This window comes from Melanaphis sacchari, unplaced genomic scaffold (assembly GCF_002803265.2).
Source record: "Melanaphis sacchari strain LSU unplaced genomic scaffold, SCAv2.0 Contig43_pilon_pilon, whole genome shotgun sequence".
NCBI lineage: Eukaryota > Metazoa > Arthropoda > Insecta > Hemiptera > Aphididae > Melanaphis > Melanaphis sacchari.
The window spans coordinates 2,255,796-2,274,921 of NW_020271284.1; the positions used below are offsets into that span (position 1 = coordinate 2,255,796).

The following is a 19,126-nucleotide window of genomic DNA, read 5'->3' on the forward strand; positions in this document are numbered from 1 at the left end:
GTCAGCAGCGGCGCAGGTCGTTCGCGGCCGATTTGCACGCGCTCATTGTCCCGCGGTCATAATCACGAAGACTTCGCGATCCTATACCGTACGCTTCACGTCCGACGGTGTGTCTGTGCAGCGGATCAGCCTGCGCACACCACCGAATGCGCAGCACCGCAGCTGCGAGGACGGCCGCCGCAAGGACGCCGCCTGCGACGCTGCTCCGCGGCCGCTATCGATCGCAATGGTTGGCCGCCGTTAGGACCACCGCGCGAGCGGCGTACATCGACGGCGGCGGCGACGACGACTAAGCCGCAGAAAAAGACGAATACGTCGTCGACAACGACGAAATCGGTAAAGATAACGATAACAGTACGAATAGGACGTGCCGCCGCCACATCTGATCAACCCGAAAACCGCCGTTCGGGACCTGCAAGGGTTGTGCCGGCCATCGCCGCTGCACCTGCAGCACCGGCACTCGCGACACCGCCTGCGTGTTCAAGCCTGCCCGCGCCGTTTCCAGCTCGGCTATCTGCTATGGGAACCGTGCTCAGTATCAGCCCCAAAGACCGCAAATCCGTGTACCCGGCCATGGCCAGCAGTGCCAGCGCGGCTGAGTTCACGCTCAACAGCTTTACATACGAGCAGCTGACGAAACGTCGGCACGCCGACGTCATGGCCGGCCGTAGCATATCCATGATGCTGCCAGCTAATATAAACATAAACACCATAAATAATAACATCATTAACAACAACAACAACAACAATCACAATCACTTACACCATCACCACCACCACAACAACTCGGAAAATAACTGTAAGACGGCGACAACAGGCGGCGAACCTCATCAGCAGCAGCAGAGAGGCGCGTTGGAAAAGAGCTTGAAAAAACATTCGGCCCTGATCAACGCACTCAGCTGGAAACGGTTTAGCACGTCACAGAACAAGAAGAAGCTGGACAACGGTGGCACAGCCGGCGGTGGAGGCGGCGTCAAGTCCAAGCAACTGTTGGCGGGCCGGCAACCGTTGGTAGACACCAACGCCAACGTCGATTGCGGTGGTCGGCCCAACGGCGTCCGTCGGTCCGTCACCACCACAGGACTGGATGTGGCCAACAACAACAGCAGCGGTGGCTGCACCGATAAACTGGTGCCTAGGGCCACGCTGGTTCCGTCACACACGTGCCACAACCTCGTGCCGCGGAAGACTATCATACAAGCGAGCACGTCCGAGTTGCTCAAGTGCCTGGGCATCTATTTGCACCACAAGTGCTACAAGCTCAACGATTTCCAAGCAGGCGACGCGGTCATGTGGTTGAGGACGGTGGACAGGAGTCTACTTATACAGGGATGGCAGGTAATGCGCATTTTAGCTTAGCTGCATATTTTATTTAGTGTATCATAATATTATGTTATGGTGATATTTTAGTTATATATACATATAATATATTATACTTCAGAGTGTAGGGAGGTTATCTGTTTTTATTTTTATTTTTCTTAAACGGGGATGTTATAAATAAAATAGTACAAGACGGATTTGTAGCAAAATATTGTTTTCGGAATAAGGTGGATGCATTATATAGGACAGGTTCGTGCATATTTTATAAGCGTATTGCGTATCTATATAATGTATTGTGCTCTCGTCGATATATATATATAAATATTCTTAAAGGGCCGTCGCCACCGCCACCGTTTTGCAAACGATTCGACCCTCTCGCGTGTGCCCACCCACCTCCGACCCGTCCCCTCCTACGATCGGCACACAAACCCTCGCTTTCGCTTCACGTCTCCCGTCATACAACCATCATCCCCACCCATCTGTAACCCTCCCCCTGGTCAGTCACTCCCTATCTATATATATATACACCCTATACCACCCCTTCTTCAGTGCCAGGCTGTGCGCGTCGCGTGATTTACGCGCCGCCGAGTTCACCGCCACCGTCACTCTTACACTGCCACGTTGACTACTGCACACCCCCTCCGGCGCCACCAAGACTCTATATATTATTATGGTATATACGCACACGCGGCCTCAGTCATTCTCCCCTTATACATTTTATACGAATTTCGTAACACTCTTTGCCGTGTTGACGGTCCGATGACGTGTACTATAACTTAAGAGAGTAAAAACGCAATTTTCCCCTTTCGAACACCGTCCCTGTTTTTCGCTCACCGTCGCAATAAATTACTTTGTATACGTATATATATATATATATATATATATATATACGTATGTCGATTATTATTATGCAGCCGCGCTGGAAGTTACCACCGTGGTCTCCCGAGTATATACGATAAAATGTATTATATCATATTGTATATAGAATACAAACTTTTTTCTATCCCCATCCGGAAAATGAGGGTGAAATAAAATTCCGATGTCTGTGTATTATACACATTCAACACTTGTCGTCTCGACATAAACATAATGCCACCTCTAATTGTTATACATGTTATGTTATATTTCCATGAGTTGCTGAAAGAATTTCTCATAATTCATCATCGCACGTACAAAATGTAATCTATAATAATTAGACACGTTTATACACACACGTCGCTTTTACAGCTATAAAAACAAAAGAAACATTAATTATAGTACATTAAAATTTTTCAAAAAAATGTATTTCGATAGTATAAAATGCTTTAAAAATTTTAAAAATTAATTAATTGTATTTTAAAACTATTAAAAATATTAAAAATAAAACAATTATTTAACAAACTCATATATCATCTAATTTGTAAATACAATACATACTGTGTTTTCCAAATAACGGTCATCGACGTGTATGAAAATGTTTGTTCATACAAGGAACCTGTAAATAATACAGGCAACTTTGTTGATCCTCTTTAAACAGGCGGCATATCATGTTTTTGGATTGGAGGTTATCAACCCTATTATACCACCGCACAATATTATTTAAACATAACGTGGTATTATAGAATTACAATTTTGGCATATAAATTCGTGAACAGCTATGCAAAAACTGTTGAACCGAAATTTATGGCCGAGATTTTGTCTCTGTATTGACTGTATTGAACAATATTATTTTATATATAATATTCACTTGTGGAAATGAAAAATGAAATAAACATAAACACTAAACAGCATACCGTAAATAATAATATGGTCGATGGTCGCCTCTGTCAACGCTTACCATGGTTAGACCGTGTGACTTTCGAACTTCATCGAATTTTATCGATAAATATTTTAATACCAACCTCCCGATTGTGTTTGTTCGTGTTTCATAGTGTACGAGTAGTCGTGTAATATGTAATCCGGAAACTATGGTCATAGACGTATATAATGTGACTACTGGCTATAGTCACATATTTTTGAGGATTACATGTTTTAGTGCTTTGTAAAAGTAGGTACAATAAGATGTAAATAAATCACTTAAACACCACGAGTTCCTTGTAGTTGTAAAAATATCAAACATATAATACACCACTATGATGTTTACTTAGATTGTATATTATATTTACATAAAACGTATGTGTTCATGTTGTATACCTATGTGTAGATGAGGTTATAATTTAGACTATCTAAGTAAAATCTTGGTAGAATAGTTATCTGAAATATAATTACATTTAACTCGCACTTGCATTCTTCAAAAGTTTTAATGAAACGCAAACGGTGAACAGACAAACAAGTAACAAGTGCACAAATAAATAAAAGTTGCAATAATCAACAGCTATAGCGCGAGGTTACTTAAACGTACAATACACAAGTGTATATACGATTTTTCTTTAATTTCAAAATGTAAGTTTCTCAAACGGCAAATAAACAAAAAAATTAAGTGTCAAAACAAATTAATCACTACTGTATAGAGTACAATACTCGTATGTTTACAAAGTTTAGTTTCCGCTATAGTTGTAAAACAATTATTTATTATTCTAATTTTTTTAGTAAAATAAAATTTAATTTGAATAAGTTAAGCTGTTCTGGAACTATAAATACCTCGTATAAATACATATCATGAACTATTCTTTGTGTCGAATGAACCATCAATAAATTGATAAGTGTGCGTGACACTAAGCTATTTCAAAGGCTAATATACTGCATTTTTTTTTAATTTATAGTTTACATTGAGTATACTATAATCAAATATAATATATAACAATATACATTATTAAAATATACATATAATATGTACACAAATGTCGATTACCAACTAAGTTTGGCGTTTAAAATCCATAATTCTAATTTTAACTTTGATGTGATGGTTTTTAATATAATAAAATAAACGCATAATGTATGAAAAATGTATAATATTATAATATCGGTATGTATCATAGAAATCTGTAAAAACAAAGGATAAAAAGGTTATAATTGGTGAAGAAAATTCTATTCTATCCAACCATAGTTCCTTTATTATAATTTTATAATATATAATATGCAAATAATAAGATGCGCTACAGAGAAAAAACAATAATTAAAGGATATTAAATTTATGAAAATAAATAAGTAAATATTTTTAATATGCATTCGTAAATATCGAACAAAGTTGAATATACGTAATTTGATAGGTGGTCTTATATTATACGGGGCTATTATAATATGATGTTATCAAAAATTAGGTCAGTGTCGTTATAGAATATTTTAGCAATGACCGACTTAATATGTTAACCTATTAAGTATTCGTAAATATACTATAACCGTATTATATTGATTTTAAGTTTAAAGCATATTTTGTAAATTGCAATAAACACGTGTGTAGAAATATTAAGCAATATACAATTTTTTAAACGTATGCTCAAAAATGTTCAATTTAACTTGTTAAATACAAAAATATAAATTTTGGTTATGATATATAAATTAAATTGTTGTATATTATTTTTACCATCACCTAAATTATAAAAAAATAACCAAATCGACTGTTAACTCCGACAATTTTCTGTGCCCACCGTTCTCACATAATTTAGTGTTATCAAATATTCTAAGATATTTTTTAAAATAAATTTAACATCATACGAGTCGATTTTTTAATGTTTCAATAAAATAAATTTATCATAGCAATTTTAATTTAAGACTATAAATCACAATATAATGGACAAATAAAACATTGCAAAATATGTTACATATTTGTAATAAATCACAGAGATATAGTAAAATTTTAAATTATTTACGTTATTTCTTATAATTTATTTTCTAAAAGTTTTTTTTCTTTAGATTTTGAATGTTAACCTCTTATTTTTATCGATTTATGATTAGGTAATATATGTGTTTGGGTGTGGATAATGAATATAGCATGTATACAAATTATTTTAAATTCATAATGATATGAATTATAATATACCTGCTGACTAGCTATCAAAATGTATAAATATTTTATATTTATAATTATTATTGAGTGTATAGAGTGCTGATTTTAATTACGCACAATAATATTTCCTAATTTGAGGTGATAGTCAATAATATAGCATAATCAGACAACGAGAAAAGTACCCTGCCGTTTTGTACCGATATTTGTGTTTATGGGCGATGTAGCTTATTTTATAAATTGCACAGTGTATCCATGTGGATGATTTACGAATCATTCATATACGCCACCCTGTCACGTAAAATTATCATCAATTTCATAAAATAACAACATAATATAATACGATAAATTCTCACTTAATATTTCATCATCATCGTGAATTGTGACACATGATATATGTATATATCGCGTATACACGCACACTGAATGTCAAAATTCAACATCAACAAGTTTTAATGATATACTCGTTCAAATAAACGCCAAGCGAAGAATAGCTATATTGTATACACTTTTGTACACCTCCACTTATCTTACAGCATATGTCTAAATGTCTTACACGTTAGTAAATTTCTGGTTTAACGTGACGTGCCTGAAATGACATTTCTAAAACAAAAATTTTGCAAACATTTTATGTGACGACCCCTTTTGGAGAATTTTTAAATTATGGCAACCAATTACACATACTACTAATCTTTTAGTTTTGTTCAAGAATAAAGACTCAATAAAACGTCAATTCATTTATTTAATTAAAAAAAACATTATATTTTTATTTTAAATAATAATAATAATAAATAATTATAATGAACTTTTTACTACTTCTTTTTTAACTTGAATATGTGTCTAAGATTTAAAGGAAAAGAGTTTCGTTCTACTTTATTTTATATCACTATTTTTCTATAAGAAAAAAATATGTATAATTATAAGACACTTTTTAAATTGTGAAAATAATATAGGTATTTAAAAAGATGATTCTTAAAAGTAAGAATTTGATTAAATAACTTATTATTTATACATATTGTATATGCATCGTGACTAAATGAGATATAGTATATTGATTAATTTTTTGTTTTTAGATTACTTTTAATTAAATAGAAAAAACTGAGTTATAATAAAATGGTAAATTAAAGGTTTTCAAATTTCTTAGTGTAGAAAACTAATTTTTCTCGCACACTTCGTTGTCCGTACAAAATGCATCAGTGTTAACTTTGGTTTCCTAATGCTAACATTTTAAGTAACGCGTTTGGTTTTCTGATTTAATGTATAAATTATATTTCTGTCTTCTGACATTAACTTAATATGTATAAATTAAAAAACTATATAATTTCTAATAATAATTGATAATTGTTTTTTTTTTATATCAGTATTACTAAGGTAACGGATAAATCTATAAAAAAAAAAAGTTAGGTGTATTTAATTCACCGCTAAATGTGTAGATCATGAAAAATTTTAAAGTTTAAAAACTTTACATTGAATTAAGATATCGTGATATATATTTTTTTTTTTAATAAATAAAAAGTATTTAAAAATATAAATTTATTTAGTTTACATTCAACGGAATTTAATAAAAGATAAATCCATGGGCATTTAATTTTCATGACTGCCAAAACCGTGTAGGATCAACAAATTATTATAAAATGATTCTTTATAGTCATTATTTTTTTTTATTAAGTATATTATAGATACTATTATGAATCATTATGGTAAATGTTTACATTTATTAATCACTCAATATTCAACAACTCTAACATCTATCAGATTGTATTTGTGTAACTAAAGCATAGACCAAACAGATAAGATAGACCATAGGATAACTGTCACTGTTTTGCAGGATTACAATTGTATTACTTGCATACTATATTATGCATTTATTCTCATACCTCATTTACGTATGTAAATCAACGATATTGGCCTTCAGTGTTATTACAATTATTTTATATGTTTTTATTTATAATAGTTTTACAATAATAAAAACTAAAAGGAGGGAACCCAAGTCGAGTTGTTTCGTATTCATATATCAAGTATAACTAATACCGTATCTACTTGAATCTCCTTACATGGAAATACGTAATCATTCAGTTAAATTATATGACATGAGTATAAACTAAAGAGATTTAACTAATACATAGTGCAAGCAATGGTTATGTACTTTGCGCTTAATACATAATATACTAAATACGTGCACAATAGCTGTGTTTGTAGAGACGAGAGAAATGAAAACCGCGTGTAAATAGAATAGAAACCACTTCATCGACGGCGATTATCTAATCTAATTCATCATTCCGGCTACATAGCAACTACGGTGATTTCCGGTAGCTTAAATCGACGCGATCCATTCGTGTAAAATATACGGATTTAATTTTTATCCACTCACATTCGGAAATAGAGACATGCGAATATATTCGTGTGTATGAGATCTAATAGTAATATGAGTATTAGTAATAAGTCTTAAGTGTACTTGTACACTAAAACTTACTTATTTAAAGACTCTTAGAAATCACCTAAAAGAAAAAATTTAAAGATGTATTTTATTTAAATATGAAATAAATACCTAATATAACTTAACCTAACGTAATATTACTATGATTAACAATTATATTTTAAATCATTAAATTTTACATTTATTATCATTATTTTGAATAATATATAAAATGTTATTATTATTAAAACCTTAGACAACAGTATGTCATAGGTTACTCACCTCATAGGAACTCTATAACATTATAACCAGGGTGTTATTTAAAAAAAAAAATCGACAATATAAAGTCTTTAATAGTTAATTGATCATTGTTAGGTACCTACTTAAGACTTCTTTATATAATTTTTTTAATAACATTTATTGTTTCATTTTTAAATATAGGTTGTTTTATTAGTCGTTACTTATAATGATTGCTCCATTTAATGTTTCTTTGATTTAAAATTTTATATTTAATTATGTTAAGTTAAAAATTATATTTCTGATATGTGTAATATACTAACACAACAAATTTTAATTACCCCTGAAGCTATTAAATAGTTGACAGATATATGAAAACAATTAAAAATAAACTTTATCTTAACATTTTTTTTTATTTTGTAAAAAATAAGTCCATTTATATTGTATGTATATATATATATATAATACTGGTTCTATAAACTATCTTATTGATAATTTTTAGTAGTGCTATCAATCAATTAATATTTTTTAGGTTTCAGTTTTTATTTTAAATGGACTAATAAATAATTTATGATCAATTCATTATTACAATATGCTTAATAAGTGAATGAAGATTTTATAAAGCATGAAAAAAGGTCTACCAAAAGTCACATGGTTGTATCAAAATTTAGATAAATAGATTGTTTTTTTTTTTTTTTTGATTTATCATTAACCACTATTTATAATTACAGATATAAATTTTGAAAAAAATTGCATATATGTCATTAATAATTTTTATAAAATAATAATATTAAATAATAAGGTTAATATGGATCATCATTGCTTGAATATATATTGAAATAATGTTTTATTTTATTGTTAATTGACTTCATAAATATATATACTATATACATTATACATAATATGCCATTGACATTAATATAAAAAATAGAGAGTACATTGAATTTTCAGTACTTAAAATTCCTTTATTGTCAAATAAAGAACTATTGAATTATATTACTTCATGAAAATAAATATATACATAAAACAATTGCAGCATGTTATATATATGTGTATACGTTGTAAAGTCACTTACATAATACTATAATAGCTATAAATAGTCCATTACTTGTTTTATAACATGTAATATTATAATACACCAACCGTTGAATGTAGGTAACCAATTAAATCAGTAATGGTGTCTATATAGCATAAAAACCGCTAGTGTACAGCTATTTATAAAATTATAATATCATAATATCGAGACAATATCGAACGGGGAACGGTTTATTTTATTGGTAAAAAGTTATTATTTTTAACACGTTTTATAAAACTATAAAAACAGTTTTTTGTAATTTATTTTTTATCTTTTTTTAATGGGTTTATAGATTTTTAATTTTTTTTTTAATTCAACCTTTTATAACTTTTTGTTTTAAGTAAAATAACTGAAAATGTCTACATAAATAACAAAAAGTGATTATTAATCAATCGATTTATCAGTTTTTATGGTTTCTCCTATAATTGTATGATAATAAAATAATAATTTGAAGATTTGTCGAACTCAGTCATTCAATATTATACCATGATATTGTAAAGTATCCATTGACATTTCGGTTGTTTAGTTTAGATACTTTGTTAGTTAAGTGACTTATATATGATGATTGATGGGGTGTTAGATAAATAGAAAAAATTTAATTAAATTAAAGTTAATATTATCATTATAATTATATACCTATAGATACGATGACAAAAAAAAAAAAAAAAAAATACATTTTAAAACACTTTACTCTTCTATCATAAAAAACTACTTGAGTATATCATTTTATTAATTTTGTTCATTATATATTTTCATTTATTAAACTATTTTTTTTTTATCTTATTAATTTATTATAAACTACAAAAACTTACTATTTTAAATTATAATGCCAATACAACTATGCCAATTTATGAAATGTGTTTCTTTATAACGTAAATATTTTAAAACTCATTATGTTGAAAATATAAGAAATATTCTAATATAAAAAATAATACTTTAAGTACAAATATTTATTATTTTATTGCCTACATATTTAATTTAATAACATTTGAAATTTTATATTTTAAAATATTGTAAAAAAAAAGTAAAACTACATTTACCGTTTTTTAACTCTAAGTTTGTGGATTGTTATATGATATAATGTGAGTCACTATCACTGATAAAACACAACGTATATTACCTATTTGGCAATATATTATATTATTATACCTACTCATATTATTATGTTTAATATGGTATTAGAAAAAAAAAAAAAAAAACGGAAACCAAACTGTGTGTCTGAATTGCCTACCCATGACGCCGTTTGATAAAATAATTTCTGTTATTATAACGTGCATCACTACTATTATTACTATTGAAATATCATAGGTGTTTATATACTTGTAATATACCGTAACAACGACCCGATAGTGTCACCTACTTCTAAACTTAAAACATTTGGAAAAATCAAATGTGTCATTGAACTGTTGGAATTAAAATTATTATGTATATTATAGTAGTGTAATATTACTGACAGACGTTAGTTATCCTACAACGCGACAAAGTTACACGTCCCATTACACGTTACACTATAAAACAAAAAAAATCTAAACCTTTAAATCCTCACTCACTCTTCTCCCCAATTTTACTTCATAGTCGAACGTCAAACTAGACTTTGATCCCTATCCACAATACGATATAAACTATAAACTATATTGTGGCTTTTCAATGATATAATATATATCTAATATATTATTATAAATATAATCGTCACTCGTCATTATTTTATAATAAAGTTTATATCGTTTTTGCATTATTGCAGGATGTGCCGTTCATAAATCCGGCAAACGTGGTGTTCGTGTACATGTTGGTTCGGGAGCTGGTGGACGAACGCGTGGCCACGGAACCGGAACTGCAAGCTGTAGTGCTCACATGCTTGTACTTGGCGTACTCGTACATGGGCAACGAAATATCGTATCCGCTGAAACCATTCCTGGTCGAGGATAGTCGGGACGCATTCTGGGACCGGTGCCTGGGCATCGTCCGTACCATGTCGGCCAAGATGTTGCGCATCAACGCCGAGCCCGCGTACTTCACGGAGATCTTCAGCGAACTGAAAGCCTGCGGCACGCTCAACGCGGTGTTGCAGTCGGCGTAATGATAGCGCCGCCATCGCCGTTCACAATAACCACCGCGAAATATGCAGTACAAACCGTGTCATCGTTGCCTTCACAGTTAGCAGCAGTTCTAACACCTGTCATTTGCAACGGTAACGCGCATCGCCATTAATATTGTCATAAAATTACATATTGTCGATCGTCCAATCCACGATGATAAAAATGTTTATAGAACACATGTTATGTGTACTGGAACACGTCTTCCTACAGTGTCTACCGCGTTAAATAAAATATCATTGTAATTATTATCATTATTATTATTACTATTATTATTATATGAAGCCGCAAAATCCTCCTCTCACCGTCGCCATTTGATGGCCATTACCCTCTGCGAAACGACACCATGTACAAGGTTTGTTTCAATACGAAATTTGGGACGTGGGGACTAGTTTCAAATTGATCTATGATTGATTTACCGAGCATGCGCTAATCTGACTCGAGATTCTGTTGAAATGCGTTTCGAACTGTAGTGTCCCTAATTTCAAGTTTCGATCTAAATCCACGGTTTCAAAAAAAAAGTACATAAATATGTCATTAACTTTATGATTCATGTCGTGTTCACCAACCACTCTAAATTTCAACAATAAGCCAAATTCATCTCTTCTCGTTGGAACGGTGGGATGTGTCCAGTTGAATTAACACTTGCATTGTTACTGACCCACTTGTTTATTTTATCATGTCTGAGATAATTTTTATTGACAGAAACCAATCGTAATAACTAATGTAATAATGTGTTGAAACATCCGTCTGACAGCTTAAGTTTGAATTTTTTCAAGCGTGTTGAAACAGCAAAATTCTGTTACGCATGCTACCTCCGCTGTAGTTTAATGATGGTTTATCTACGATGTTAGAACAATTCCGTAATGTACTGTCGGTTAATATATTATCATAAACCAGCTATTTAATGTATCGATGTAAAAATATATTTAAATCAACAAAATTATACAATTTTAGTATCATGCCGTCAATAATAAATGCGTATTAAATTCAAGAAGTTTGTTTAGAGAGTATATCGTTTGATTATGATATATTATCACGATATTGTATATTAATGAACGAAAATATTTTGATTCTGCTTAAGCGGAGTTTGCGTAGTACATACAATATTACGATGAAACACCGTTAGCCGTAAACATTATTTATTATTGTAATGTACTCATGCGCAAGGTATAACGTTTGCGCAATCCCGTCCACCCACCAACACCCATCACGTCCGTCCACGTTCTCAAATCGATAAATCCCTCTGTCTGGGGTGCGCTTACCCACCGCAAATTGTCCTGTATATATTATATTATGCGAGTGGAGCGGAAGTTTTTTCCTCTCGTGCCATTTTTATCGTACCATTAATTTACCAATATTTTGAAATGCGCATAATCATATTTCTCTCCATATATACCTCATCGGTGACGGTAAAAATTCAGTGACAATCTTCAAAAATAAATTTAGGTTATTTTGCCATAATCGTGGGCATGATTTTAGACAGCATTTGGAACTATTTCGCAGGCCTCCGGGATTTAAATCTAATCTCTTTGACAAAAAAGATGGGACTGAAAGCATGATATATAGGGTCGGTCACGTGTGCCATGTCAGGTTTTTTCATGGCGGTGCATGAACATTCAGAATAATAATTATACAGAAAAACTAATCTGTCGTTTCGCTTTTAAGTTTCCGCTATTATGCAGCGCCAACTAATAAAATCTATATATTACGTACGACTTGGCTTATATTTTTGAAAACTGATAAAAATATAAAATTAGCTATCTGCGTATAATACAAACACATATATGTAGTCCAACCTCTATTTTAACATGTGAAATATAAAAAAAAACTCAAATAATCATTTAGAACTTCGCCCTCCCCCTAGTCCTCTTTTTAACAATAGTGTGACCAATTGTTCAGAATGAGTGCGTTGTGGATTTTTTTACAGGCATTAAATGCGTATCTTAGATTAAAACATATAAATTATACATTATATTAAACGTATACACTATAGTCGTTGTATACCTATGCGTTTTTCATATAGTAATAACACATTAACAATATTACGTTCATGGGGATTGAACTTGCAAAACGATTGATGTGTATATAATTTATGTATATCTAATGGTTTTTCTTTTAATCAATATTTTATTTTTTTTTATCGAAAGACATATTATACTGAATAAACTAGAAATAATCAAAATAAACAACAATGTATAGAGTAATTGATGATATTTCGAAGAAACCATTGAGTAGTTTTATATTTATTATAATTATGTATTTTAGATATCTTAATTTTTTCAGTTTTTAATCCCTCGCCGTCATCCATCACGTCTGACTATCGAATTCTTTGGCAATAATTTACAATATTTTTTTCTATCGAGGTCGTGTAAATATAATAATATTCGATATTGATAAAAAAAAAAAAAACATTATTATTGTTCGTCGTTTAACAGTGATAACCCTCCCCCTCATACAATAATCGCACGCACAACAGAAGAAAAGCATTTTACTTTTTCAATTTGAATACATTATATAATATAATAACGTAACATTGAATAAAATTATACATTTTCGAGGCGATTTACTATTTATTTTGTGGTGACCCAAACGCGTGTACGTGTGTACTGGTGAGAAGGGGCACGTGGTACACAAATAGCAAGGCTGCTCCTCTCCACATAGTCGTACTTACTCGTCGTTTGGACAACCGTAAAGCACGGGTTCAAAATTCCTCCATTTTTAAATAAAAGACAAAAATATTGTATATGGTAATTAATGTTTGTTTTAATTTAATTTTGTTATAACATTACAAATATTATAAATATTATATTATAGGTAGACATAAAACGATGTTGTTTTAATTTATAAGTGTATCGAATTAAATTTGAGAAGCCGTACGATGCAATATAATTATTACGGCGCCATAATTTAATAAAATTATATAGGCAAATTAAAAGCAATTTTTTTTTTTAATTCGACTATCGTTAAAATATCATTTCCATCATATTATACAATTTCAGTATTCCATACAAAACATTCCATTTATTATACATAATAAATATTAATATAAGTAGACAACACAATATTATGATGTAAACGCGTTCCAAACGCATTGCATATATTTACATAATTAATAACTAAATTAATCTTTTTGACATTGTTATTAGGTACTTATTATTATTATTATGTTGTACGTTTTCCCTTCAGAAGACTGAAATTAATGAAATATTTTTTTCATATTTTTACCCCTACTTTTTTAAAGTCCTTTTCAATATTAAATATTATATTTTATTTAAGTATAATAAACATTAATAGATTCTTATTATTTTTAATGATAAATAAATTATGTCGTATTATAAGTATAAAGAAAAAATATTAAAATAAAAAGCAAAACAAAAAAAATAATTTAACATAATTATTTTTAAGGCTGGGAAGATGCAATTCCATAGGATTTAAGTATACATTATACATCACATTATTGTTATCTAATAATCGCACATAAATTATGTGCAATATTGAAAATACAATAATTTATATAATAATATTATAACATATTATAATATACTTTTTCTTAACACGTTAAGTTCTTATATACCTAATATTAAGCATGTACCAGTGATGATAATTAAATCATTACCGTGACAAATGTGGCCATTTTATAATCCAACTAAAAAATCCTCTTCCCGGGCGACCGCATTGCCACCTTCCACAAGACAGTGTGGAGGGTATGCGAAAAAATGTGGTCAATAAGCACTCGTGGTCGAGGATAAAATGTAGTTTGTAGACTTTTTGTAGTTTTTGTTTATTTTTTACTTTTCTTTCTGTTTATTTGTTCAGTTCGTTTTTATTTCTTTATTAGACATAACATTATTATTATGATTAATATTACGTGGTCGCGCGTGTATAGTATATTTGTATTATTACACGTCGACCGAAAATACGAGTGGGGTCACTAGTCCTCGTGATCGCGATTTTGATTGTAGTTTCTCGTTCGAGAAACCGTCCAAATCCGACACGACATTTAGTTTATAAGAATATTAGAACTTAAGTATTTATTTATATATAATATATTTGTATTAAATGATAGGTATATTTAAGATTTAATGTCGTAATCGTTTTAATAAGATGTTCGTCATTTTATTGTTTTCCCGCTATTATTAAAATTTTCTAGGAGTTTCAATAGGTGTTTTTAGTATTATTTTTATCAATTTATGGTTTTCTAATAGCAAGACTCTTGGTTAGAATACATTATTATATTTACCTCTATCAGTACAACCCGAAAACGACAGAAACCAACAATGTAAAAAATATTAAAACCAATATTTCTATATTATGTTATTATGATATTATGGCCGAAGGCCACACCGATTTATTAATAATTTATCTTTATGTCACACATACAAATTAAATTTATAATATATTTATTATTTCTACGATTTAATCGAACATCTTTAAACCGTTTATGTTTTGTACATATATATATATATGTATAATTATTATAATTATATTGATATTATGTATTTATGTGTAATAATCATTAAGGCATTTACTATTAATTGGGCGAAAAATGGCTGTTCTGAGAATGGAAAACGAGAGCCAGACACAATCGAACGTTTATATTATTATATTTGGATACCTTCTTCCAATCTAATCTCACCGGATATTATATTTATTTAATATAACACAATGCAATGTACTTATTTACGTTCAGTATTAATATTTGTGATACCCAGATGCCCAACGACTTCATTTTTAATGCCAATATTGTATCACAATATCAAATTATGTACTCCTACTAACAAATAAAAACAAAAATGTCCATGTTATAAAATTAATATAAAAAAATAAAACGGAGTATATTATCAATACCACAAATGTTGGTTTTATGACTTAAAGAGATTTTTTGATTTTTCTCAAGTACTTTAAGCTATATGTTTATTTCTCAATTGAAATAAAGCATTCATCAGAATAAAATTTAATTTTTTGACTTTGGTAAGATTCAATGCAGACATTTTCGATGAAACTGAATTCGATTCATCATATTATTTTTCAATATCGTTGACCATCACTTATTTATCACTTATTATATAGTCACTGACCATTGTATTATTATAAATATTGTGTGGTGTCCATGATTCAGAATGATCATTTTTCACCGCTGTTTTCTCGTTTTCTCGTTTTATTTGTGTTAAATGTAATTTTTCATTTTGTTTATGTTGTTGTTTTTTTAAATGAAAAAAACATAAGAGGCAAGCTTCAAATGATCTCATGTTTTAGCTTTTCATGACGACCACGTTGAAAAATGTCGTCGTTTAGTTTTTATCCCTGGGATAATCCAATAACGATTTCCCTCTCTCGCGGCGTGTATACTTAAACAATAATATTACTTCATAAACTTTGTAACTTAAATATTATTATTATTATTATTATTATTATTATTATTATCATCACTTCTATTATTATTATTGTTATTATTAATATTATTACTATTATTATTATTATTATTACTATTATTGTTATTATTACGTTATGTTAATGGTATAATGGCAATATTGTTATATAATTTAAACACTAGCTAAAGCTAGACTTTACCTGAATGTGTGCAATCAAATATTATTAATAATAATAATAACAATAATAATAATCAGTTTTGTTTTATGTAGTAAAATATAAACCTAATTTCTTTTCACCGATCAAAAAACAAATCATATTATACAGTATACATTTATAATAATAAATAATACTTATATGTAATATGTATATTATAATTTATAATAAACATAATTAAATGCGTATGTTCCACGATTTTATTAAATACTTTGTTTAATTTTAATATGAACTTGAAAATATACGTATTCGTTTGTGTATTTATATTTGTGTCTATATACTATAGTGATTAAAATGTTTTGTGTCTCGATGTATATGAAATATTTGTTGGTAGGCTTATATTATTAATTATTATAATTAAGTATGTATAATTGTTTATTTGTAATTCTTGTCATTTTATAATGTTTTTTAAAAAATTTTCTTTTAAATTTTTTTTTTTTTTTTTGTTAATTATTAATATTTAATAGGTGTGTTATCAATAAGTAAATAATATTTTTTTTTTTTTTGTATTTTGAACAAAATGATGAAAGAAATTAACTATTGTGTACTATTCATTATTTAATTTTTATTTTCAATCATCACAATAATATATACAATATACATATTATATTATAACATAAATCATAATATTATAATACAGCTTTATATATTTGACAACCCTTGAGTTAAAGGAATTCTGAGAAAATATCAAAATTGTTTTAAAACGTGCATAATATATTATTTCTAAAACGAAATAATACAAATTATAAATGTTTTATATAATATATATATATATATATATGGCTTATATATGTATGATATATAATAAAATTTTCTGTAGTTTAACCATAATTTCAAATTGCAATTGATTCGTACTTATCGTAGATGTCAGATGAATATTGCAGTGCTATTTTAAAATTAATTTAAGTATGAGTTTTCACCTAGCAACCACACGGAGCACATGATATATTTATGTTTTATAGATTGTGCTATTTAGTCTGTATACAATACACCGTGTATATAGTCACAGGCCGTTGAGCATTATATTTTATTTTTTGATAAGGAACACAAAATAATATAGACTTATATCATTACTGTATCACCGAAATAATTTCAATAGTCGTAGAATACTATGATCATAGCCCATAGGATTAAAATGTGACGACGTGTCATATTATTAAGTAATTCCATTATCTAACTTTACTTATAATTTATAATATGGCCTAAAGACTAATATAGTAAGGATTTCAAGAACTTTTTAAGAACATTGTTAATCTATAAATTTTAAATCATATTCTATAAAAGTTGTAAATTATAAAATATCATGATTGAAATTTTTGCAACGGTGCAATATTACGAAATAATTATATGTTAAACTAGGTAAAACAAATTAAATCCATAAAAAACAAGTTTTATATTTTTTTTAAATATAAGTTTCAACGATTTAAGAATCAAAATAAAAAAAGCTTATCAAGTCGGTACCAGTCTGTTGTGCAGTAGATGTCGAATGTGTTGCTGTAATGGATATTACCTATGTTAAATTTGAATTCAGCATACAAATAAATAAATAATACATTCTTTCAAAACGCTTTTAATTCTAGAATGTTTGTGTGATTATCTCAATTATTTTTATATCTCTAGAGTAAAAACTAGATCCAATTTACTGCACCAAAACCACTCTTAAAGTTGAAAATCAAAACATTGTATAGACTACCTACTTATCGTGTACCCTAACTTAACGGCGTGTCATACGCAATTATCTCTTACACACAAACGGTAAATAATAAATATTTAGATGCAATAAGTAATATATAGTGTAATAATAACATATGCCCATAATAATACAATCATTATGAATTGTGACACACATATAACATATTAGTTGTACATCGCATAATATACCTGCACCGCTGGCTGAGGGTGAAATCGGTTCAAGGCGAATTCGCCAAATTGTTGTTGGATTGTTGCTCGGATGCTCATAGTACATACCTAATACGTAGTACGATGTATGACCATTGTATTATGTGGTCTCATCAGTATTTCGATATCAATAATCGCTTACGTAAATTATAAATCTGCGAAAATAATGACTCGTAAAGAAGAATATAATATTATAATATACGTGCCACAAAGATTATGTGCCTCGTCGTCGGCAGCATATAATAGGTACGACTGGCAACATTATGTTATAATACATATATGTATTATCGTAATATATAATAGCGCGTATACAATGTGTTGCGTATTACGCCATTTGTAAATAATTATAGCGTTAATGGACTCAATGCCGTGGATGGTATGACAATGACAAGTAGCATAAAGACAATACACGCCGCATTTGCAATACTATGCCCATGCGTATGAGTATGTCATATTATTAACTACTAGTTATAATATATAAACAGGATGTATCAACATTCATCAATCCGTCTGTTTGTCCTCGATTGTAATTTTTTCGAAGGCTTATCCAAAATACTATATTATTATGTATTATA

The 19,126-nt window shown here is 29.5% G+C and overlaps 1 protein-coding gene across 1 annotated transcript; it reads left to right on the forward strand.

The window, feature by feature from the left end:
- Positions 1 to 193: 193 nt before the first annotated feature.
- On the forward strand, positions 194 to 14,120 carry LOC112597692 (cyclin-dependent kinase 5 activator 1). Its single transcript, XM_025343857.1, has 2 exons — positions 194 to 1,338; positions 10,712 to 14,120. The coding sequence occupies exons 1-2, from the start codon at positions 520 to 522 to the stop codon at positions 11,045 to 11,047; spliced, it is 1,155 nt and encodes a 384-aa protein (XP_025199642.1). The 5' UTR covers positions 194 to 519; the 3' UTR covers positions 11,048 to 14,120.
- Positions 14,121 to 19,126: the final 5,006 nt, after the last annotated feature.

Excerpts from the sequence above, each read along its gene's own strand:
- LOC112597692 (XM_025343857.1), top strand. The coding sequence starts at position 520 with ATGGGAACCGTGCTCAGTATCAGCCCCAAAGACCGCAAATCCGTGTAC. Across the intron at positions 1,339-10,711 it reads TACTTATACAGGGATGGCAG|GATGTGCCGTTCATAAATCC; the intron begins GTAATGCGCATT and ends GCATTATTGCAG.